Here is a 25,837-nt window from a genome sequence, read left to right as displayed (position 1 = left end):
TCACCTGGGCCTATCCTTAGGGATACCTACCCTAAGGTATCCTACAGGCTATGGTAGACAGACTACTTAGACAGTCTCCAGTAATCCCAACTGCCTAGTATGTCACCCCCTGCCCTGGAGTGTGGGCTAGACTAGCACTCTTCTTCTAATGAGCAGGTGACCTGCCACTACTATAATTAGGTCATTAAAGACTAGGAAATGCTCTCTCTCTTTCCAGTATTCTGTCTTGCCCTCCTGCTTGCTTGCTCTGGTGAAGCAAGTTGTCATGTTGTGAGTTCAGGAACAAAGGGAGGCTCCTGGTCAACAGGTGGTGAAGAACAGAGACCTCAGTCCAACAACCATGTGAGTTACTAGAAAGCACTGTCCACTATGAGAGATGCAGAGCCATAGTACCCAGCTAAGGCTCACCCAGATTCCTGACCCACTGAAACTGGCTGATGATAACTCTTGTTTTACGCCACCAAATTTTGGGCTTAGTTTTGTAGTGACACAATTCCCTGTGTGAAAATTAACTATAGCCAAGATGGGAGAGATGGGAGTTTACCTTGTACCTGGGGATGGAGTCGTCAGAAAAGAAGAGTCTACAGAGAAGTATGTGTTCAGGGTGGGTGGACTGAAGAAAGGGAAAGATCATTGACGAAGCCCAGCTTAAGACAGAGAAGGCAAACGCTTGATGTGGCCTAGCTTATCCAGGGGCTGCTTGTCACTCAGGGGCTGGAGTGCAGGTACAAAGAATGGGCAAGGCAGATCTCAGAGGGCTCTTCTTACACATTCGAGTATTTGGATCTTGCCCTGTTAGCCACTGTTTTTCACAAGTAAGTAATATCCGGATCTCCTCAAAAGGAAAATGCCTCTGAGAACAGAGCTATGTGTCCTGGATCACTTTAAGAAACAAACGTTTCATCAGAAAAAAACAAGATGTGGCCAGGTGTGAGTGGCTCATATCTTTAATCCCAGCACTTTGGAGGCCAAGGCGGGAGGATGATCACTTGAGCCCAGGAGTTCGAGACCAGCCTAGACATCATGACAAAACCCTGTATCAACCAAAAAATACAAAAATTAGCCGGGCATGGTGGCATGTGCCTGTATTCACAGCTACTCAGGAGGCTGAGGTGGGAGAATCGCTTGAGCCCAAAAGACAGAAGTTGCAGTGAGCCAAGATTGCACTGCTGCACTTCAGCCTGAATGACAGAATGAGACCTTGTCTCAAAAAAAAGAAAGAAAGGAAGGAAGGAAGGAAGGAAGGAAGGAAGGAAGGAAGGAAGGAAGGAAGGAAGGAAGGAAGGAAGGAAGGAAGGAAGGAAGGAAGGAAAGAAAGAAAGAAAGAAAAGAAAAAGAAAAAGAAAAAATGGCTGGGCACAGTAGTTCATGACTATAATCCCAGCACTTTGGGAGGCCAAGGTGGGAGGATCACTTGAGGTCAGGAGTTCAAGATCAGCCTGATCAACCTGGCAAAACCCCATCTCTACTTAAAAATATATATACACGAAAATTAGTTAGGTGCAGTGGCGCATGCCTGTAATCCCAGCTGCTCAGGAGGCTGAGGCAGGAGAATCACTTGAACCCAGGAGGCGGAGGCTGCAGTGAGCCGAGATCGCACCATTGCAATCCAGCCTAGGCAACAGAGTGAGAATCCATCTCAAGGAAAGAAAAAAAAAAAAAAGATGCAGCATGGACAGGCAGGCAGGAATATTAGTATTTCTAGTATTTTGCACAGTTATAAGGTATCCATTCTGGGGAACCAGGGTGTGGCTTGTTAATTTATCATTATGAAAAAGGATAACATTTAAATTTTTTCTAGAAGTTCTCAGATACTGTTTTGAGAAATACTATTATGCTGCCTGTCAGGAGAACTATCAAAATATTTTCAGCTGAGAAATGAGATTAAGGTTCAGAAAAGATTTCTCTGACTGCAGGAATGAGGGGTAGAGGTAGAGCTGGAGGCAGGAGACCTTTTGGAGGACCAGTGTCATATAACAGGAGTTGGAGCAATGAAGAATCCGGCCTCACAAGGCAGAGAGGGTATTGAAGAGTGATATAAAGAGAAAATTTTATGGGCTGTGTTGTCAGGATGGATTTTTTTTTTTTTTTTTTTTAATTTCCCAAATTGACAGAGTGTGAGGCAGGGAACTACTCTAGGAATTAGCAAGCCATCTCAGGAGGATATTTCAGGATATTTAAGTGAGAGCTAACACTTTAAAGCTCTCAAAACTGCTTTTTCCAGTATTGGACATTTTAAAAGTTATCACATGTACTTATGTGAGAAACCCTAGTGAATACCAACAAAAGTTAAAATGGGCCTCTCTGTCAAACCAGGCTGTTTTTCTTGTCCCATTATTTCTAGTGTCAAATCATCAAGTTACCCACCAGAATTTCTGGAAAGAAATGATACTGCTCCTTCCAGAGCAAAAAGTTAAAATTTTAGTTTCCAAAGTTATAGCTAAACTGATATATTAAAATGCCATGTAACATAAAAAGCATTACTAAAAGTTTTCCAAACTACAAAAGAACTCTAAAAATTTTCTTTACTTTTCAACTGCTATTATATGCTAAATGTTTTAAATCTCTCATTTTTTGTTGAATGAGAAGTAGAAAGGAGGAAAATAAAATTAAGACATTATTAAAGTCATAGCGGCAATTCAACTATTTCTTAACTAATTAACCAACCAACTGCAATGAAGACAATAACATTTTTAAAAGTCTTTTGAGGTTCTTCTGTGGTTCTGTTATCTAATCTGTCCCTTTCTGTTTCAACTCTCAAAAATCCAAATTGTTTCCTCACCTCAAAAATTACTGAAATCAAATCAAGAGTTCAGTTTTGTGGTATGTTAAATATAGGGCAAGGAAGTGAAAAGAGGGAGGTGTTTTATCTACTCAGAGAGTTAACAGTATTAAGTGATATTCAATGCTAGCATTTTGTGTTCTTAGGTAAAATAATTAAGTCTGAAGGGCACAAAAAATAATGCACGCGGGATTCAAGAAACTACTCCTTACTATAGATTTGAGGAGGTTGGGGAGAGATCTTCCTTCAGAGTAGAAAGAGTGACCTCCTTACATTACAGGCAGGGAAGGGCTGGCCTCTCTATGTACTGAAGGTAATTCACTAAAGTAGTTCAAGATTTTATAATTTTCTTTTTTTTTCTTTTTTCTTGTTAGCAGCTACTTTTCATGGAAAGCAATAAGCTCTATCTCATTTAGTGGAAGGGGTATTATCATTATTTAAGGCTTTGTTTTTATTATTGATTACTTTTAGTAGGTAGTATGGTGAATTTTGTGACAGTAATAAAATATTAATATTTGGAGTAAAATTACTCTGAAATCTTAGGCAGAATAACAAGATTAGAGTACAAGAATAAAGTCAACTTGAAATCTATATTCCATTTATCATCTCATCTGTTAGCAAGCTGAAATTGTATCTTCTAGGTGGGGCAAGGGGTATGAACACAGTTCTTTACAGCTTTGTCTTTTCTGACCTGAGTGAGAATGTCTAATTACTTCCCACTAAACCAATTCATGGATCAAAACAGTTGGATGAATATAGAAGGATAATTACAATCTAAGAGGAAAAATGGTACGACATTTAACTTTCACAACATGAAATAGAACAGAAGTATATTTTAATACCTTTTACTGATTATCTTATTATGCATGAAAACATGCTCAATATAATAAATGCAGAGAAGCAAAGAGAACAAAATAAAACTCTCCTGTAATCACACCACTCAGAGATAACCACAGTTGACATTTGGGTATTTAAACGTTCACATTTTCTATGCATGTATATAATCACATATGTACATTTTTGTAAAAATAGTATTATATGGTAAATTTGATTTAATTTTTTCATTTAACACTGTTTATTGTAAACATTTACCCATGTCAATAAATATTTTTCTATAAGTTCATTTTTAACATGTGGATAGTATTCTATTAATTTTTATAATTTATTCAATTTCTTATTTTTGAACATTTGGATTATCTCATTGTTTCACTATTACAGATAGTACTGCAAGATTATATTTTCATTTAAACTCCTTGTATCTTTTAATTATATCATTAGAATACATTTCAAGAAATGTCACTATTAAGATATTTCTAAATAGAAAGGTAAGAGTAATCATTCTGAAATAAGTATCAGAGACACCAAGATAATAGCACATAAATCAAAAAATTTAAGATGCTTTGTATGTTAGCACCATAAGAACAGGTATTAAAGCCACATGCTGCATGAAGGAAAAATAATATAGTTTTTTTTTTTTTTTAAAAGGTGAGTTTATCTTTCTTTAGAAAAGCTTTGGGCACTTAACTTTGGATTTCAGACAGCCACTGCCATTAATAAGAAAAGGGACTAACCCAAAGGCTGAACATTTTATGGGAAGGATCAATTCTTCTAAAATATTATCCTCTTGTAAAGCTGCAAAGTAATCCTGACTTGTTAATCCTCACGATCAGGATACTATGCTTTGGCCTGGTATTTTCTAAAAGTTAATGTTAGCATTTTATATAAATATGATATTGTATTTGTTATTTAATATCTATTTCTACGTTTACATTAGAAAACACATAAATTATATTAGAAAACAGATTAATAGAGATATGATGTTGTTATAACATGTCATTAACATACTTTAGTGTTTGTTAAGTACACATATGATTATGGAGTCACAAAACTGTACTAGGCTGTAACAATTGCAATAACACAATTTTGAGGAATAAGGGAGTTGCTCCTGTTGTTTTTTATTTTTACTTTGGTATTATCAAAAATACCCAATGTTCAAAGAGAGGAAGAATATCCAAATAATACAGAAAGGCAGAAAGAGAAAATGATGTAAAAAACTATACTAATGGCCTCCTGGTTTCCTAGTTACAAAATCCAAAGGTAAACAATGTTTACTATTAAAACTGTCTTACATATTTTATCAGGAACTTTTCTATGCTTACTAAAGAACACAATCTGATACCATCTCACTTGAAAAACAAATAAAAATTAGCACTCATTCTTCACAATCTGCTTTTTTTGATTTATAACACATCTTAGCCATTTTCCCTGTAAATACTTAAACATCTATCTCTTTTCAATAACTGAATATATTCCAATTTATTAAGACAGACTCCAATTTTTTGCCATTATAAATATTGTTATAAATAAAATTCTGGACAGTATGACATTGTAAGCTCAGCTTTGAACTCTTCTTCTTCTCTAAACACAGAAAATTATATATGTATATATTTTAAAGGACATAATTGACTCAAAAATAAGATTAAAACTCAATGGACCCAAAATGTAGCAGAAACTCAGAGCAGAATGTTTAGACCAAAAGCTTCTCTCTTGCTAGGTTCAAGGTCTAAAAATGGGCAAAGGCAATCAAGATCTCAGTTCCTAAAGGGTAAGAGGAATATAATTATCCATTACAAGGAAAGGTAAAGAAGCCAGAGGAGCATTCGGTTGCTGGGACTGAAGAAAGTCTCTGCCTCTTGTGCAAGGAAGTTGACAAGCTTCTCTTGACCACTCTCTGGGCCCAGGAAGCAGAAAGACAGACACAGCCTTGGCACCAGCACCAGAGCCCAGGTACCACTTGTCTCAGCAGCTAGTCTGCAAGGTCCCCAAAATCGACAAGGGCAGGAGTCTTTTGGTTCCAAGAAAAGTCCCTGACCGTACTTAAGGATGGTCATTACTATACTTACAGAGTTGAGGGTATGGAAAAAGAGCATGAAACAAAACTGATCTAATAAGGGCAGAAAAGGGGGGAAAGAAGCACAATAACAAGCATGAAAAGTTAAAATAAATACAAAGCAAATGCACATGGAATCAAAAAAAATGTAAATGGATTCCATTTACCGACTAAAAGACATAGTCTATTAAGTGTAAAAAGAAATAAAATAAATAAATGAAACCTAGCTATATACTATTTATCACATATATACCATAATAAAAGGATTTAGAAAATTGTAGAATGGCCAGGTACAGTGGCTCATGTCTGTAATCCCAACATTTTGCAAGGTGAAGGTGGGAGAACCACTTGATCTCAGGAGTTCCAGACCAGCCTGGCAACATAGCAAGACCTGGTCTCTACGAAAAATTTATAAACACATCAGCCCTGGTGGCACACACTTTTAGATCTAGTTACTCAGGAGGCTGAGGTGGTAAGGTCTCTTGAACCCAGGAGGTTGAGTCTGCAGTGACCTATGATGGAGCCACTGCACTCTAGCCTGGGCAATGGAGTGAGACTTCGTCTCCAAAAACAAAACAAAATTTGAAAAAAAAAAAAAAAAAAACTGAGATAAACCCTTTCTGTTTGCTATTTTGTAAATATTTTCCAAATTTCATCTTTTTGCTTTTATATCTTTTGCCATGGATACATCTGAATTTTTATAAAATCAAAAGCAGGCTTTTCCTTTGTGGCTTTTTGGTGTCATACTTAAAAACACCTTTCCTACCCCATATAAAAAAATTTACACATACTTTCTTCTAATAGTTTTATAATGTTTTAATGTTACACCCTTGATTCACATGGAGTATGATAAAACAGAATATATATGCATACATACACACACACACGCACACACACACACATAAATTGGGGGGAGTGGATATTCCAACATCGTTTATGAAGTAACTGATGATCACAGTTTTGAAATGTTGCCTTTGCCATATTCTAAACTTCATGTATTTAAAGACTGAGAGACTAATTTATAGACTCCATGACTGATTCTCGATTCCTTTACCAGACTATTTTAATTACAGTAGTTTTAGAATACACTTTAGTATCTGATAAGTCTCTACTTCCCTTATCAGTAGTCTTTTTCTAAATCAGTCTAGTAAATCTCACAGGCGTAGTTCTCTTCTTAACGTTTTGCAGTTTCTAAAGTCGATTCCCCTGACCCTGGCCAAAGGAAAGCACTACATTAATCAAAATTATGTTAAATTTCCAGATTAATTTTAAGAGAAATTAGCAATCTAGTCTAATGAGCTATGTCCAGCAAAGAGCAAACTTTCACTTCCTGCAATTCTAGCTTCTGAAATAGAATTTTCTCCTACCTTGATAGTGGAGGGGTGGAGACCATAATTCTCAGAATGCACTATCTCCAAGGCTCTCCCTTTTCTGCATTTATCCTGAAATGCACACACCTCCTTCCTTTCCCAAATTTTTATTTATAGCAAACAATGTTATTATTATCCTCCATTTATGCCTGAGAAACTTGAGGCTTTCTGTAAGGTTAAGCCACTTGTCGAAGGTCATAGAGGTAGTAAGCAATGAAGCCAAGACATGACCCAAGTTCATTCTAATTCTATAACATGTGTCCTTAATCACTGTGCTATACAGCCTTAGGAATTATAGTGGGAATTCAAGAATTGCTAGCCAAATACCATTGATAAAAGTCTCCATTTGTAAACAAGAGAACTACAATTAATATTTTCCTCCAGAAAGAGACAGTCTTCTCTGGAATTTGAACTGCAGACATAAAGGTTAAATTTTATACATCAGATCTTATTTTATTTTCTACAGGCCCACCCAAGAATGCAAATACATCAGATTTTAAACCAAAAATGTACTAGGTAATCCGAGATACATACAGGTAAAGTTACATAAAAGAACATAAAAAGCTAAAGAGAACACCTTGAAGAACCTGAGGGAGTGAATATATTTATCAGATTCTCCTTTTCCAGCTCCCTTTGGGAGCAAAGTGCCCACAACTGGGCTTTTGGGACATGTTTCTGTCCTAGAATGGGACACAGAGGTGTTAAAGAGTGAAGCAATTTCTATTGATCCTAGAGACCTGCAGGAGAACGTGAGAAGTCTGCATACTGTGTTTATAAAATAATATTCCCAAATGAAACAAACGAAAATTGATTTCCAAGAAAATGCAGATGATAAGAATGCAAACAAATGTTCATTATGAAGACTCCATGACTTTTTGTCTTTCCTCTATAGTCTTGGTTTATCCATTACTAAAATTGCATTTGGGCACAGTATTTTATCAAAAAGCTCATGCAAACATGTTTGTACAAGTCCTTTAACATCTAGTAGTTCCTCCCAAAACTTTGATGTCCTGAAAAATCTAATTATTACTGGTAACTTTAAAAGATCACAGTAATTTATTTTTGTCAAATGTGACTAAAGATTAATGGATACAATCAGGAATAATTTGGTAAAAACATATCAAATGCAGAGAAAGCAAAATTTGTTGTTAAGTGAAGCATCAAATATAATAAAAGAGCAAATTCCATGAATGAACAGCAACAATGCACAATTCATTAACCAAATGCCCATGATTATTTCACACTTCAGAGGGCCACTGATATGATCAGGAATTGTAGTAAAAGGATAAATATAGATTACCTTCAGTCATCTCTTTATAAATTTTAATTATAAACACTACCCCCAGAGGGCTACCAGCATAATAAAAGAAATACAAGCTAAGGTTTGCCCATCCTTTTTATAAATCATAATTCCACATATATAAAATAAGACAGGCAATTATTTTAAGATCGCAATTAATATGTCAAGATATATTAAAAATACATCATCTTCTTAGCTATTACTAACTGTAAAAATTAAAAACCTGATCAACTTTCAGGCTCTGGAAATGCTTATCTATTCAAAATCGTCATCCTTATCATCACCACCACGAGTATCACCACCCACAGTCATCTGCTAAGGTATTAGTCATACTAGCTAATACCTTGATTACTACGGAATGCCCTTCACTGCCAGAAGAAAAAGTTTATTTGTTCAATAAATAGTAATAAACTGCTAAGTTGTTCCTTGAAATCAAGGCCACATCTTACCAGTCTTAACTATTCTCAGAGTTGGTTCAGGACTTGATTGAAAAATAGTATTGTTTTAAATAGAGAAAAAAAAAAACACCCAAAAACAACCTAAAGAATAATTAATAAGAACATCATTGCAATGAGTTCTTCCATAAAGTTATTAAATGAAAATAAATAAAATGGAATTTTGCCATTAAAAATCATGAATACTATATACATGTATTTATATCAATAAATACACACTATTTGAAAGAAACACACTGCAAAAAGAAATATAATCTTGTCTATTCTTTAAAAATATATAAATATACAAAGTGCACAAAGGCAAACAGAGTAAGACTTTTCAGAAGGTGAAAAAGAATAAAAGTCACTTAAGTGATTGCCTTATTATTATTGCACTTGAGGTCCTGCAATCTGACCTTTAACCCTTCCAGGGAAGCCTGGCTTTGTAACTTCATGATCCCTTATCAGCTCCAGGCCTACATTTAAACAATTTCCTCTGCTTTCATAGAATCTTGTCTCATTTTTTCTTTTTATCATTGATATCCAGTCAATTCTCAACTCTAGATTCAATGTGACTGTCTATTTCTGTACCTCTACTCTCAGTAATACTGGACACATATGCGCGCGCGCACACACACACAGACGCATACAAATGTACCACGTGGATAATAAATTTACATTTTCTAACCACAGCAAAGAAACCCCTATTTTCCTATCATATTCTCTGCAATGACATCCCTTACTCCCACCCATAAGTAGAACATCTCACCTTGTATTTGTTTAAGAATAGCTCTTCATACTCACACAAACTCTTTATGTCTTAGAATTTACCCTTTGTTTCTGTCCCTGAGAAACAAGTTTCTTACCTTCCTGCTAAAACCAAGATATATCTCTGATATCTCTTTCCCTGTATTTTCATGAGACCTTGTTCCTTATGATTGCCTTCTACTATTAGGTAGGTACATGACATTTAAAAGTAATGACAAAAGCTGCAATTACTTTTGCACCAACCTAATACTTATATATTAAGTTCTCCCCCAGCACTGACTTTTTTCCCCTGAGTCTACAGAAATATTCAGATTACTCTTTATAAAAAGAAAAAAGGAAAGAAATCCTTGAAACATACTGTCTCCCTTCTTTATATCCTACCACACCATCAAGTTACCACCCTTCTGTTTTCTTTTTCTCCACATCTCTTGAAAGCCTATGCTCATGACTGTTCCTTCAGTATCGTCTATCCATTCCCCATCACCAAACCTAAGGCAGTATCTCCAAGTGGTCTATTCAATAAAGCCCAAAGGCTTTCTCCTAGCATACCAGACCCAGCCCTGCCTTTCCACTCTTCTCTCATGTTCTCTCATATATAGCCTCAATGCTCCAAATTACAACACAGGCTGTCTCCCACATACACTGATTCCATGCTGTTCCTCCTGTACATTTTCTCAGACTGGAACACTTTGAGCAAGCAATGTTTGCCTATTAAAATGTTACCTATGCCAAATAGCATAAGTAAAGTTTTCCATTCCTGACCATTCTATGTAGATATGACTACCCTCATCTTTCAGTGTCCATAATGGCCCTGAGCCTTTTAAAAGGCTCACATATTCTCTATCACATAATCTGGTCTGTGCAAACAAGCACTGTAGAACTGTGGGCGCCCTAGTGGTACCAACTCTATCAATCATCTTTGTATGCTCGTGTAGCACTTGCATATCGCCATGCATACAGCAGGCACTCAGCATATATTTATAAAACTAAAAAGAATGGCTATACATTTTAGTACATAGCATGAAAATGCCTGCAGATACCAAGAAATATACTTTCCTGAATCCTACTGGGGAAATGATCCTCTTTGATATAGAAAATTATCACTAAGTAAATTCTAATTTCTAGGAGGGGTAGTTCCAAACAAGACCTCCTATTATGTTGGGAATGTGTCCCCTCTTTCCACCTTCTTTCCCAGGCCTTCAGGGGGAAAAAAGCTGAATTCAAATTATCTATTCTCAAAAACTATTCTCAAACTGTTCTTCCTTTAGGCCTTAGTGTATCAAGGTTAATTGGGCTCAAATTATATTTCATTCTTGGAGACAGAAAATTTTATGAAAATTGGGGTCAACTTTGTAACACAGTAGACTTCATGTGCCTATATTTTGAACTTGCCATTATTTAGCATTGACAAAAACTACTTAGGCTGTGAAGTTTCCATGGACCAAAACCTGAGTGTGGGTCCTGTGAAATCAGTTATCTAGGGTACTTTTGTGTGTGTATATGTAGACCTCATTAAATTCATTTCATTTCCATAAGAGTAGATTCTGCCAGGTACATAAAGTAACTAAATCAAGAGTGGCTGTAGTAGTAATTTAATTGATCTGAGAAGAATTATTCCATCTAATAAGTCATTACTATTGAGTGTTAAAATATAATAAATATTAAACTTTATATAGAAACCAAAATAATCCAGTCAAAATTCCTTGCAGCAGTATCCTACCCAATTCGAGACATCTGAGGATACTGCAATGGGGTCCTTCTCCAGGACAATTGGTTCTGAAAGTCTTTTACATTCATGTTAGTAATAGCAGCTATAATACTATCTATAATTTACTGAGCTTCTACTTTGTATGACAAGCACCGTTCTAAATCTCTTCATGATTAACATGTAACTCTCACAACAATCATTCAGAGAAGGTATTTTTTCCTCATGTGAAAGGCAAGGAACCTTAGACAAATTAAGTCTTTTTCCCCCCACCCCCCAACACACACACATCTGTTAAAGAAGTTAAGCCAGGATAAGTACCCAGATTTCCCTGACTCCAAACTCCACGCTAATACCCACAGGCAAAACAAACATAGTATTTTATTAAATATAACATATCCAAGAGCATTGGTGTTCTATACTAAAATTTCTTTCATTACATGTCATGTTTCCATTTTCATCATGTCTTTCCACTAACAGACAGAATGACCGAGACAGAACTATAGATTAGCAATATTTTCCATTATTTATTCACATGAACTAAAGTTTTGCAAACTGCAGTCCATATTTCACTGGAAGAGATGGTTTTAAGAGGTACATGAACAAAGATAATTATTTTAATAAATTACTTCAGTTTAATAAATTTTTCTACCATTGACTGATATGTGATTTCAAGTGACATAAAAATGTTTTTATTTTATATAAATATAAATATGTACTAAAAAAAACCCCAGAACATCAAATTAATAAATTCATAAAATATAAAGTTTTCTTTTTAAATAAATTCATTGAAGTGAAATGAGTTATATTTCATTTTAAAGTTGTGCAGTGCCTATATTTCAAGAACATTGAAAGTACTTCATTAAGGATGGAAAATCTGGAAACACAAACAGAAATGTGGCCTCACTATTATAGAGTGCATATTGTGTATTTATGCTGAGGAGAAAGGATGAAGTGTTATCCACATTAAGACTTACCTCTGAGCTAAACAATGGGAACACATGGACACATGGAAGGGAACAACACACACTGGGGCCTTTGGAGTGGGGCAGGGGGAGGGAGAGCATCAGGATAAATAGCTAATGCATGCTGGGTTTGTACCTAGGTAATGGGTTGACAGGTGCAGCAAACCACCATGGCACACGCTTACCTATGTAACAAACCTGCACATCCTGCACATGTACCCCAGAACTTAAAATTAAAATTAAAAAAAAAAAGACTTACCTCTGGTGACAGCATCTAGCGCACAGCCACTTCCTGTTGCTCCTCCTCCAATAACAAGGATATCAAATTCAGATGTATTTTGCAAAGTTAGTAGCTGAGCTTCTCTGGAAGGAGGCTCCCTGTTAACTGGTTCTGAAATGTAGTCTGCTGCTTTAACATAGGCCAGGTTCATCTGATGTAAAAGCAGATCATATTCAGTTGTCCATTTGGAATGTCAATTTAACAAATTTTACAACATACTAAAAGGAGATTTCTAATAGAAATAAGGAATATAAGAGTTAGAGAGAGTCCACAGTCTACATGGAGTTATAAGACCAACTGCCTTGGGGGAAAACAATCCTTAAATTTCTCAGTGTATTTCTTCTCATGAATCACAACTATTTAGCCATAGGACACCTGGTTTCAGATTCATTATCTCAACTGCTTCATATATGGCCAAGTTCAATTATTCACAACACTGTATAGCAATTCCCAAATACCTTATTTAAGGCAATTTATAAGGGAACATAAGGAGATTTTTTTACTCAGTACTAGCAATTCATTCAGATAACATTTTAAAGTGGTGAAGAAGGAGGAAAAAGGACTTCATGTCTTTCCACACTTTCTTAGAAGTACACATTCTTCATTCCTCAGTTCTCCTGACAAAAATATATTATAGAGTTTGGGGGCATATAAGTTAAAGTCAGTACAATTAAAAAGACTTTATTTAACAGAAGGTACTAAATAATGAGCTATGTTTAATGAGAATTATATTTTTCAGAAAAATGTAGTCAAAGACTTCCATATTATTTTAATATAAAACTATAGATTTTATATATTGAATGTAATATAAATATACTATAATGTTGGATTTTTTTTGATATGGGGCTTCATTCTGTTGCCCAGCCTAGGGTGCGGTGGCACTATCACAGCTTACTGCAACCTCAGCCTCCCCAGGCTCAGGTGATTCTGCTACCTCGGCCTACGGAGTAGCTGGGACTACAGGTGTGCGCCACCATACTTAGCTAATTTTTGTATTTTTTGCAGAGATGGGGTTTTACCATGTTGCCCAGCGTGGTCTCAAACTCCTGGAATCAAGCAATGCATCTGCCTCAGCCTTCCAAAGTGCTGAGATAACAGGTATGAGCGACCGCACCCAGCCCATTATTACAGTTTTTATAGAACTTCAACTATAATAGAATTAAAGGCCTTGACACAGTCTTCCTAAAAAATAATGACCTTCCATATTTCTAGCTTTTTAAAGAATGTAGCTTATCATCCTAAATCAAAAATGATTATGGACTTTAAAAATAAGTAGTTGCCAGAAGGCAGAGTCAAAAACCCAGGAAAATGCTGTCTGTTTTTTTTCCCAAAATACTAATACTAGGTTTGTTCACTATAGTAAACAGTACTGGCCAGCATTGCTCTATTAGTATTCCAGAGATACGTGACTTCCATTTTAGTTTCTTCAAATCACAGCATCATTGCAATCCATGATAGTGGTGTTTTTCCCATTCTGCTGCAGGAGCCCCATATGAAGCTCTAGGCCAACAGGCCAAAGCATGTATAAGAGGAGGGAATCTCAGGTGTTACCAAGAGATTATCCTCATCACCCAAAAAAGGGATTTTTTAAATTCATTCAAATAGAAGAAACCCATTTACCCCCTGCAGTTGCATTTAATTATTATCAGGCCAATTGGATTTCTATGAAAGTAAATCTAGAAGCCATTGGGTAAATTGAAAGAAACCCAGATTAGGGTCAGAGGGTCCCACCCTGGGTTTTAGCAATGTAACTGTTGACTCATTATCTCTGGTTTCTTCACTTATAAAATGGTGATAAAAACCCCTGTGATTTCTCCTTGTATCTTTGGATTATCCTCAGTCTGAATGGAATAATAATCTGAAAGTCATTGGTAAATGACAAATAAACCACTAGAGTTGCTGCTGTTATCACTCTGTTAAATAATTTGATCTCTTAGTCACATATAATTAGGAACTTTCAAAACATGTTTTACTAAATTTCATAAAAACAAAAAGTTATTATTAGGCTACAAATTCTGACACCAAACCACAAAAATCGTATTTTTCATATAGCTTCTTTTAATTATCTGCTAATAACAATGTCCCCATTTTTACCTTTATATACATTTGGTTTGTTAACTAAATAAATGTAACCAGTGGGTACCACAGAGAACATAACATATTTGAATTATGGTCTTTGCCTTCCATCATCTAATGAGAAAAAAAAAAAAAATATATATATATATATATACACACACACACACACACACATACATACACACACACTATACACACACACACACATATATACATATAAATAACAAGTACATAGAAAGAATAAGTGCCACACTTGAGGGAAAAACACACCAGGCTATGGCCATTCAGATGAGGGAGAGAGAGTCTTTCATTTGAGGGTTTCAATTGCGCCATGACAGATGGGTAGGACTTGGACATGAGACTGACAAGTGACTAAACCGCCAGAGCATTTTCACACATCAAAAAGATTGCTGACATTTTCTGCTTGGTAAGTTTTCGAGAAATACTTGAGAAATAAGTTTAAAGACCATATTATGATATAGTTCATTAGAACTTGGTAATACTAAAAGTCCCCTATTCTACTCTAACTGTGAACATTAATCTTGACTGAGTTTCTCCTTCATCAAGTTTGCTAGATCTGAAAGGCATCACTAGTGTGTGAGGATCTCATTCCATTAACAACACTGTTTCTCCTGTATTCACTCCTTTCCTTGTCCTTCTCATCAACAAGCTCTAACCTATCTCAGTCTCAACGATAATAAACACCTCTTACATATATCTCTAACTATCCTAAAAATTGCCGAAAGACACGTAAATCTTGTTTTTTTCTACTGCCTCACTCCTTACTCCTCACACTCACCCTAATCTGAATTTTCACATACACCCAACTACTACCAACAACCATAAAACTGACTAAATGCCAACTATGCCACCAAATCCAATAAATGCACAAATGATCATTCACTCACCTGGACATCTGGGGGACAACTCTCTCTATCTCCAGCCTCTCTGAACCACTCTCTCTTAGCTTCCTTCGTATGTCACTCTACTGCCCAAAATTAAACACCAAATTTCCTCTTAGGTCTATCCAATTCACTCTCCTCAGATCACTAAACTCAACAGAGAGAGAGAAAGAGAGAGAGAGAGAGAATCTTATGTACCCCATATCATCAAATATCTTTTATATTACAATAATGTATAATTTTGTTCCACCATTCAGGAACCAAGATTTCACACTGCCTACTTGAGACCTCCATTTGGATGTCTTACATATATCTCAAAATTGGCCCAATTACTTTATCTCCTCAAACCTTTTTCTCCATCAGTGTTCCCAATCTCAGTAAGGGTGTCATTATACATGTAGTTGCTTGTGCCAGAAATGTGCAAACAACCTTGAGAGCTCTCAGTCTCTTAAGTCCTGTATCTGCTCAATGACTGAGTTTATCAATTCCACCTTCTAAAAAATTTCCATATCTAGCCACTTCATCTCCACCGCTACCTCTCAAATCAAGGTATCTTCCCTCTCCCCATACTAACATGATATTCTCCCAAAGGCCTTCACACATTTATCCAGCCTCCTTCCATATCATTTTCTATACTACAACTGGAGTGATCATTTAAAAACCCAAATAATGTCATTTCCATGTATAAAATCCTTCAAGAGCTTCCAATTGAATATATCTTTACTCAAGTTTCCAAGAGTCTTACAATGGTTAAAATTTAAAAAAAGGCCAGGTGCAGTGGCTCACTCCCGGCACTTTGGGAGGCCGAAGTGGGAAGATCACCTCAGGTCAGGAGTTCAAGACCAGCCTGGCCAATGTGGCAAAACCCCATTTCTACTAAAAATACAAAAATTGGCCAGGCATGGCGGCACATGACTATAGTTCCAGCTACTCAGGAGGCTGAGACAGGAGAATCTCTTGAACCCAGGAGAAGGAGACTGCAGTGAGCCGAGATCACGCCACTGCACTCCAGCCTAGGTGACAGAGGATATTGTGTCTCAAAAAAAAAAAAAAAAAAGGTAGGGAGGGCAACACCAAGTGCTGGTGAGAATGCAACACAATTGAAACTCTTATACTGCTTATAGAAACGCAAAATTAAATAGCTATTTTGGAAAACAGTTTGGGAATGTCTTTTTTTTTTTTTTAAGATGGAGTCTCACTCTGTCGCTCAGGCTGCAGTGCAGTGGCACGATCTCAGCTCACTGCAACCTCTGCCACCCGGGTTCAAGCGATTCTCTTGCCTCAGCCTCCCGAGTAGCTGGGATTACAGATGCCTGCCACCACGCCTGGCTAATTTTTGTAATTTTAGTAGAGACAGGGTTTCACTATCTTGGTCAGGCTAGTCTTGAACTCCTCCCCTCGTGATCCACGGGCCTCAGCCTCCCAAAGTGCTGGGATTACAGGTGTGACCCACCATGCCCGGCCAGGAGTGTCTTATAAAGGTAAACACATACCACACAACCAAGCAGTCCCTCTGCTGGATAGCTGCCCAAAAGAAATGAAAATCTGTGTTCACACAGAAGCCTGTAGGCAAATATATAAAATGGCTTTATTCATAATTGTCCTCAACTGGAAAAAAAAAAAAAAAAAAAAAAAACTAAAATATCCTTCACCCGGTGAATGACTAAACAAACTGTGTATGCAATGGAATAATAAACAGAAACAAAAGAGAACAAGCGGCCAGCCGCGGTGGCTCACGCCTGTAATCCCAGCACTTCGGGAGGCTGAGGTGGGTGGATCACCAGGTCAGGAGATCGAGACCATCCTGCCTAACACGGTGAAACCCCATCTCTACTAAAAATACAAAAAAAATAGCCAAGCATAGTGGCGGGCGCCTGTAGTCCCAGCTACTCGGGAGGCTGAGGCAGGAGAATGGCGTAAAGCCGGGAGGCGGAGCTTGCAGTGAGCCGAGATTGCGCCACTGCCCTGCAGTCTGGGCCACAGAGCGAAACTCCCTCTCAAAAAAAAAAAAAAAGAAGGAAGGAAGGGAGGAAGGAAGGGAGGAAGGAAGGAAGGGAGGGAGGGAGGGAGGGAGGGAGGGAGGGAGGGAGGGAGGAAGGAAGGAAGGAAGGAAGGAAGGAAGGAAGGAAGGAAGGAAGGAAGGAAGGAAGGAAGGAAGGAAGGACAAGCTACTGCTACACACAGCAACACAAATGAACCTCAAATGCAATATGCTAAATCAGGGGTCAGCAAATTATAGTCTTCAGCCCAAATCTGGCTGCTCCCTGTTGTAAATAAAGTTTCACTGGAAGACAGCCACATCCAATCATTTATGTGTTGTCTATGACTGTAATAGCAGAACTGAATAGTTGCATCAGAGACTGTACGGTCTGCAAGCCTAAAACATTTACTTTCTGGCTCTTTACAGAAAAGTCTACTAATCCCTGCACTAAGCAAAAGAAGCCAGATTCAGAAGTCTACATACTATATGATTCCAGTGCTTCTGTTTATATCATGTTCTGTACAAGCAAAGTACAGAATCGGAAAACAGATCAGTGGTTGCCAGGGTCTGGGAATGGGGGTACAAGGACTGACTACAAAGGGCGTGAAAGAATGGTGAGGATGATAGGAATGTTCTACAGCTTGATCATGGTGCTCATTACATACCTGTATGCACTCTTCAAAACTCACAGAATTGTAAATTATAATGGGTAAATTTTACTGTACTTTATACTACAAATTATACCTCAATACACTTGACTTCAAAAAAATAATAAGTGAATTATGTAAAGAGCATTTATGTGCCAGACATTATTTTAAGGGTTTTGCTTTTTTTCTACTCATTTAATCCTTACAATAACTATATGAGTTAGGTACTACTATGATCTTCATTTGACAGAACTATCTGAGACATAGAGAAGTTAAGCAATTGGTCCGTAAGTACACAGCAGGTTCACGGTAGAGCTGAAAACTGAACTTAGCCTGGCAACAGAGACTAAGTGTTATACTACTACACCACTCTGACACCACATATAATTTGAGGAAAAAAAATTTAAAAAGCAGACTAAGTAGTTATAATAGAGTGAGATATGACTAGCTGCCAAATCTAGAAAGTAGTTTGTTTGGTGTAGTTTCGTTTTGAAGGTTTTACTGAACAGTCCCTCCAAAATATTTTTTAAAAATATACAGCACTATTAAGGGTAATTTATTTACTTTCTGACACTACTTTTTAAAATAACATTTTATTCTTGTTTACTTTTTTCATAAAAGCTGGAAAGTGTTGCAACTGAGAAGCTAAGTACCATGTTTATTTTAGAGGCAGTAAACACAGCCTAAGGCCCTACTTACAATTATGACAGGAAAAAGACTCATTTTGGCTTCATATGGTTTTGAGTCACAAAAACACATCTGCACTCTACCTTTCCTAGACTATGTTGATTGAGGGGAAATAAAAAGGAGAAAAGCAGCAAGAATAAAACAGGTAACAACATGCTAATTTAAGACAAGAGGGCTTTGGGTTCCAAATCTTCCTAGACCTGCCTTCCCTTTGTTCACCCTCCTTTCTAAGGCAGTTTGATTACACAGGAATTTGGGATACAGATTTAATTGAAGGATTGATTCAGAGGTTCTAGGAGAAGCCTTGGAATGGCCACAGGCCCTGTATTAGCTGGGAGACCAAAACCCTGTGTCAGGGAGAAGGGGTGGTGGGAGGGAAGAAAGGAGGGGAGGGGAGAGAGGAAGGAGGGGAGGGGACAGGAAGGCCGGGGAGAGGAAGGAAGGGGAGGAGAGGTGAGGAAAGAGGGAAGAAGAGGGGAGGGGAGGAAGGAGGGAAGGGGAAGGAAGGAAAGGGGGAGCGGAGGGGAGGGGAGGAAAAAAGGAAGGAAGGAAAGAAGGAAGGAAGGAAGGAAGGAAGGAAGGAAGGAAGGAAGGAAGGAAGGAAGGAAGGAAGGAAAAAACCCTATGTCCTGAGGAAATCCTGGGCCCACCATCATTTATTCATCGAATTTATTTATCCAATCACTATTTTTTGGAGGCCTTCAAGGATTCTATAGCCCAGGGAACAAAACAAAAAGATAAAGAAGCAATTATAACATTGTTTAAAGGTGGATATTCGAATAGAGAAGAGGATACAAGAGCCACAGGAGCCATCTCTTATCCAGACCCGAGAAGGCCTCTTGGAACATGTAGCTAAATCAAGTAGAGAAAAAGTAATAGGCATTAGCTGGGTGACAAAAACCAGGAAAGGAAGTGGGAAGAGCATGTGTTAAAACCAGAAGTCGCACTAGAATGTTTTCTCTGCTTAGCACACTACTTTCTTAAAAACCATATCATACATCCAATATTTTTAAATTGCTATATTTCACATCTAAATCAGAATTTCTATCTGAGATAAATCTGCTAAAACTGAGTAGCAGCTGCCATCCTTAGGCAGGGCTTGTGCACTCTTGTTAGTCCAGGATTCCTGCTCACTGGCTTCACACTTGTACCTCATCACTTTATCCCCTGTAGGCATATGAGTTCATCAACCTTGGCTTAAAGACAGGAACAACTCCAGCTCTATCAAATTCAGGATCAATTCCCTAATTCAGCCATTGAAGCCAGAAGAGAGGAGAGCCCAACACACAAAACAAACTGCTTTTTGCCTAGCATAATTCCAACCACAGCTCCCAAATACAAAATTTTTATCCTGGTGGACTTGGGACAATATCTAATATTTAATAATACTTTGATGTTATTTCTGTTATATTTAATTATGGGAGAAGTAGATTTTTTTTCAACTTGTTAACCAATTTTCATCTGCATTTTAGAAAGATAAAATTCCTTCAGCATTCTGATAGCAAACATACAGGTTTTGTCAAGAGACTCACATAAACACCTACAAAGAACTGAAAGCCAAGTTCACAATCTTTGATAGTTTACATCCCAGAGAACGTTCACCCTGAACAGGATTCAGAATGAGATCAGTTTTACTATGTCTGTACATCATTAGACTTGCAAATTACAAAAAAAAAAAAAAAAAGAAAACCCTAGACATTTGCAACTTCAGGTGAGACCAAAAACAAGATCTAATAATTAGTGTCTATTTCTGAAAGAAGTGCATATTTAAAGACCACAGGCAATTAACAACCAGGTTGTCCTGTAATCATGTACAGTAATAATTGGATTATAAAGTAGGGTCTCATGCAAATCATCTCAGACTGCAACCGTCACCCTCTCCCATAATATATGATTCGATCAATGGAATCGTTAGATTTAAGGGAAACTGCTTCCTGCTTTTTGTCAATAAAAAAGACTAACCATATTTATATATTCCTAAAAGGAAAATACAACAAACATCTCCTCACAGGGAATCTTAAGATGTTTTAATGGCCTTTATTCACTTCCTGAATCACTTTGTGATTCTAAAAACTGACATTTTTTTTTCTTGCACTTACATGAGAGTAAGCAACATTTCTCAGTGTAAACATATTCAGTGAGGGATTCATGATCACTCTGTAGATAGAGTTGCCAATGGTTACACTGTCATCTCCACTGGGGTCCTCACAAAAGAAAAAAAGAGGAGCCCATCCTTCTGGGGTAGCTGGGAATGAAGGTCTAGTTCACCTTGAAGGTATTGTCCAGATTTTAAGTGACTGTGATTCCTTTGAGAAATCACACAGAAGGTCTTTTAATAGCAATTAGAAAATATCCAAACATTTAAATGATAAAACTTTTTATAGCTAAAAAGTGAGGAAAATCCCTTGGCTCTGTCTGAATATATGTGCTTCAAATAAGTTAACAACATAATTGACTATATGAGCTGAGATTTGGGAGATAGGTTTTTTTGGTTTTCAGATAAATATTTTGAAAACAGAGTATGTGCTTGCTTTTCAAGCAAGCATACTCTGACGGCTCACTGAAAGTCAGAGGACCTGGAGAGTAAGCTTGAGGTTGGGGTAGACAGAGAAGGAAGAAGAAATAGAACCATTAGTTGCCTAGAAGCTGCCAGCTCACACCCCTGACATTAGCTCCTTAGGTGTCACTCACACTCCCTAGAGAAAGGAGGAATCTTTTGACCAGTGAGGAAACCTTTCGTTATCCCTTGAGCAAGTAATTAAAAGAATCAAAATTGGATCCCAGATTTGACTCCAAATCTCATGTCCTCAGCTCTGCTAGGTCATCTTTGCCTGTATGTGTGGGTCACTTGGGCCTCTAGATCTGCCCACCTTTCTGGCATCAGCAATGCAGAACTGTTGATGGCAGTTAGTGAGATCAAGAGTCCTAGGGCATCTGCCTCACCTAAAGCCAACCACACCGGGCAGTTAAGTTGTCACACAGAATTCTATGAAATAGCACTTTTTTTTTTTTTTTTTTTTGAGACAGAGTCTCACTCTGTTGCCCAGGCCAGAGTGCAGTGCCGCGATTTTAGCTCCAAGGTGCAACCTCCACCTCCCGGGTTTGTGCAATTCTCCTGCCTCAGACTCCCCAGTAGCTGGGATTACAGGCACCCGCTACCATACCTGTCTGATTTTTGTATTTTTAGTAGAGGTGGGGTTTCGCCATGCTGGCCAAGCTGGTCTCAAGCTCCCGACCTCAGGTGATCTGCCCGCCTTGGCATCCCAAACTGCTGGGATTACAGGCGTTAGGCAATGCACCCAGCCAGCACTTTTCCTCAATAATCTCCCTAAAGCATCTGGAAGTAGATCCAGAAGTGAAAGAGGGCTCACTCGTTCCCCATCCCTCTCAGGTGAATAAAATGATGCCCAACTGAGCCAACGAGCCAGTTCCAAGCTTTATAATCCAGACGGCCTTCAACTACACTTTCACCTGTGTTCAAAATTACATTTTGGCCAAATTTATAATGCATACTTGTCATTTCTCTGTGGATTATTTCATCAAATATAATTTTTCTGGTTGGTACTCACTATCATACAATTAGTTTACAGAAATTCTTTGTTGAAATCACAAATTACAAAACAAATAAAGTAAAACTGGAATCGCCTAACTTCTGTTTAAATCATATATTTCTAAAACTACCTAAAAGATGCTTTCCTAGCATAAACATAATTTAACTATTAAGCTGAAGGATGGGGAGTGGGGAGAGGGAAGCTAAAGGACTCTCCCCAAAGCATTTATAGAAAGTTTCCTCCGTCTACAACATCCCTAAAAAGTTTTTAAAGAGGCCTTAAAATGAATAAATAGTTGAAAATGAAATGCAAAGTCAAATCAAAATGAATGTCAATGTTGCTCAGTTAGCAACAGCCTAGCAGCTCACCAGCTGTCAACGTTAATCATAGCTCAGTCGTTGACTCACTGAGTGACCTATAGAAGTACAGTTAACCTCACTGATTTTGTATGCCAGCAACAAAATAGCATCACAAACTCCTCGAAGGCCTGATGTGAGTTATAACTCAAAGATATTGCCATGGCCCCACTTTGGGGGCTAAGTGTTAAATAAAAACCAAAATTATAAGGAAGATGATAGGATGCTCTTCAGAGAACATTTCCAGCTCTGTCTGCATAATTTTAGTGCTTTGATGAAACATGTCTCTGAAAAAAACAGTTAACCATATAGAGTAGTTAAGAATAGTTTCAACTGGCCTTATCTAAAATACAGATTATTCAGAATCCTCATCAAGCTTTAGATATCAGATACATTCCCACAAATTTAGTTATATTTCTAAGAGAAAAACAGTTCTTCCAGGAATCCATGCATAGGGTTCTAAATAAGAGAGGCAAATGAATGATACAGTCTTTGGCATAACCCTAACAATAAAATTCTCATCGAAAGAAATATAGCTCATTTGTCCACCAGATTAGAAACTAAATTCAACACACATATGTAATGGCTAAATGTTTAACAAAACTTTTTCTCTTCTTCCAGAGAACACTCCCACACCGTGCAGTAGAAATGGTCCAGTGGGATGAGACCCCTATAGCAGGGCGGACCCACTAGAATAAAGAGACATAGGTCCCTGGGTAATTGCAGGAAATAGGTTCCCCATCTATCCACATTGAACTATAACGTGAGCAACAAATAAACGTGCATTATGATAAGCCACTGAGCTTTGAGGATTGGTTATTATACCAATTAGCTCACTTCAATTAATACACAAGTTTGAGATATGCTTAGTTTTACAACCCAAGATTTACAACTCGCCTACATTGCATATAGTATACACAATAGAGAATGTACTATGAATGGATGAGGCATCATCATTTACAAAAATAAAAATTAGGAAATACATCCATACAGACAATACCTCAAAAGGACAGACCATCAAATGCAAGCCCTAGAAAGCCATGGTGCAGAGACATTTCTACCTTCACATTTAACATAACGCTGATGGCCCTTTAAACAAACAGGTAGCTTATGGTTCAACCATGAGTTCTTTCTTCCACCATCAGAATGGCCATTTTAGTTGATTTTAACATTTAGGTGGGAACTACAGTGTTAGATATCCTATGAAGAATGTATTCACAATAGCCAAGATATGGAAACAACCTAAATGCCATTCATCAACAGACAAATGAATAAAGAAATGTAGTATATACATAAAATGGTATATTATTCAGCCTTAAAAGTCCTGACATTGCTGACAACATGGATAGCCCTGGAGGACATTATGCTAAGCGAAATAAGCCAGACACTGAAAGACAAATACTATATGATCTCGCTTATAAGTGAGAGTTAAAATAGTCAAACTCATAGAAGCAGAGAATAAAATAATGGGAAGCAGAGAATAAAATAATAGTAAACAGAGGGTGGGCGGGTGGATGTTGAGCAAGGGGTACAGAGTTTCAGTTATGTTCAAGGAAATAATTGGATTTTTGTTGTTGTTGTTGTTGTTGAGATGAAGTCTCACTGTGTTGCCCAGGCTGGAGTGCAGTGGTGCAATCTCGGCTCACTGCAACCTCCATCTCCCAGATTCAAGTAATTCTCCTGTCTCAGCCTCCTGAGTAGCTGGGATTATAGGTGTCCACCACCATGCCGGCTAATTTTTATATTTTTAGTAGAGATGGGGCTTTGCCATGTTGGCCAAGCTGGTCTCGAACTTCTGACTTCAGGTGATCTGCTGCCATAGCCTCCCAAAGTGCTGGGATTACAGGCATGAGCCACCACACCTGGCCATCAAGGGAAGAATTTTAAAAAGCAACATTATTCTGCCATCAACAGGTATAAGAAAAAAAAAACAATAATAAAGACTATTTAGGAACATTCGTTTTTATAGCACTTCCTAAGGTTTCTTTAAAGAGAAAGACTGGGACTGGCCTCACGCCTGTAATCTCAGCTCTTTGGGAGACCGAGGCGGGCAGATAACCCTAGGTCAGATGTTCAAGACCAGCCTGGTCAACATGGCGAAACCCCGTCTCTACTAAAAAATACAAAAATTAGCCGGATGTGGCAGTGGGCGATTGTAATCCCAGCTACTTGGGGGACTGAGGCAGGAAGAACTGCTTGAACCTGGGAGGCAGAGGTTGCAGTGAGCCAAGATCGCGCCACTGCACTCCAGCGTGGACACTGTCTCAAAAAAAAAGTGGCGGGGGGCGGGTGGTGGAAAGATTGCTTACAAACCTATGCAACATGCCTCTGCAGATAGAATATTGTTTACTCAGGGAGAGCAAGAAAGTCTAGTAGCCTGAATTGACTTACAAAGTTAAAAGCAATCTGGTAATAAAAAAAGAAAAGGAAAGAAAGCAAATGTGTCATGTGATAGTTTCAGCTACAGCTACATCAACACTCAGGAAGAGTTACACTGATTTCAAACCCACAGATCCTCCTTAGTTCAAGCACCTGAAGAATGTTTCTAATTGAGGTTAAATTATCGAAGATGTTAAGGGTGTTCAAAAGATAAACAAATTGTTACGTTCAGACAAAGAAACTGCTGAAAAACAATGCTTAAGTGGAATTCTTGTAATTTAAATTGTTTATTTTCTTTTTTTCCTGCAGATGCCACAAGATTAAATTGTTTCTTAACTGACATCATATCTTAGATACTATGCTTATGATTTTGATTTCTCTTTAATCAATACTCTTTTGAACTTTAAGTTTCTCTACCTTCTACCAGTTTATCTGTTTAGTCATCAATATAAGCAAAAGCGTGCCAACCAAAAGTTCGGCTATTTTTTTTAAACTCTGATGTTACATCTTTCTTATTATGCCTGACAAGGCTAGGTCTACTTCAAATCTTCATATCCTACCTCAGGGGAAGGGAAAGGCTAGCAGATGCTGAGGACCTGCTATGTGCTAGGTACTGTGATCACTGATTTGTATGTATTGACTTAGTGCTTGGCAGAGAAAAAAGCCTGTGAGTAAAGTGACATTATTCTTACTTTATGAAGAAATTGGAATTCTGAAAATTTGTATAACCTGCATACAACAGGGTCACCAAAACCCAGTCACAC

General features: G+C 37.6%; 1 protein-coding gene across 17 annotated transcripts in view; it reads right to left on the bottom strand.

Annotated features, from left to right (window-relative positions):
- The window catches only part of GPD2 (glycerol-3-phosphate dehydrogenase 2), a 168,126-nt gene that overhangs the window by 75,007 nt on the left and 67,282 nt on the right, over nt 1-25,837 (bottom strand). For 14 of the 17 annotated variants that reach the window (XM_045367095.3, XM_045367096.3, XM_074009135.1 and 11 more), the window contains one exon: nt 12,474-12,645. In XM_045367095.3, coding sequence (XP_045223030.1) covers nt 12,474-12,645 — 172 coding nt within the window. Of the gene's footprint in view, nt 1-12,473; nt 12,646-15,478; nt 15,620-25,837 lie in introns of all 17 variants that reach the window. The other 3 variants (XM_074009141.1, XM_074009143.1, XM_074009140.1) reach the window with 1 other exon arrangement.

The sequence above is a fragment of the Macaca fascicularis genome, chromosome 12 (assembly GCF_037993035.2).
Source record: "Macaca fascicularis isolate 582-1 chromosome 12, T2T-MFA8v1.1".
In the NCBI taxonomy this organism is placed as follows: Eukaryota; Metazoa; Chordata; class Mammalia; order Primates; family Cercopithecidae; genus Macaca; species Macaca fascicularis.
Note: the sequence above shows the minus strand (reverse complement) of the source record. Positions and strands in the feature narration are given on the sequence as shown.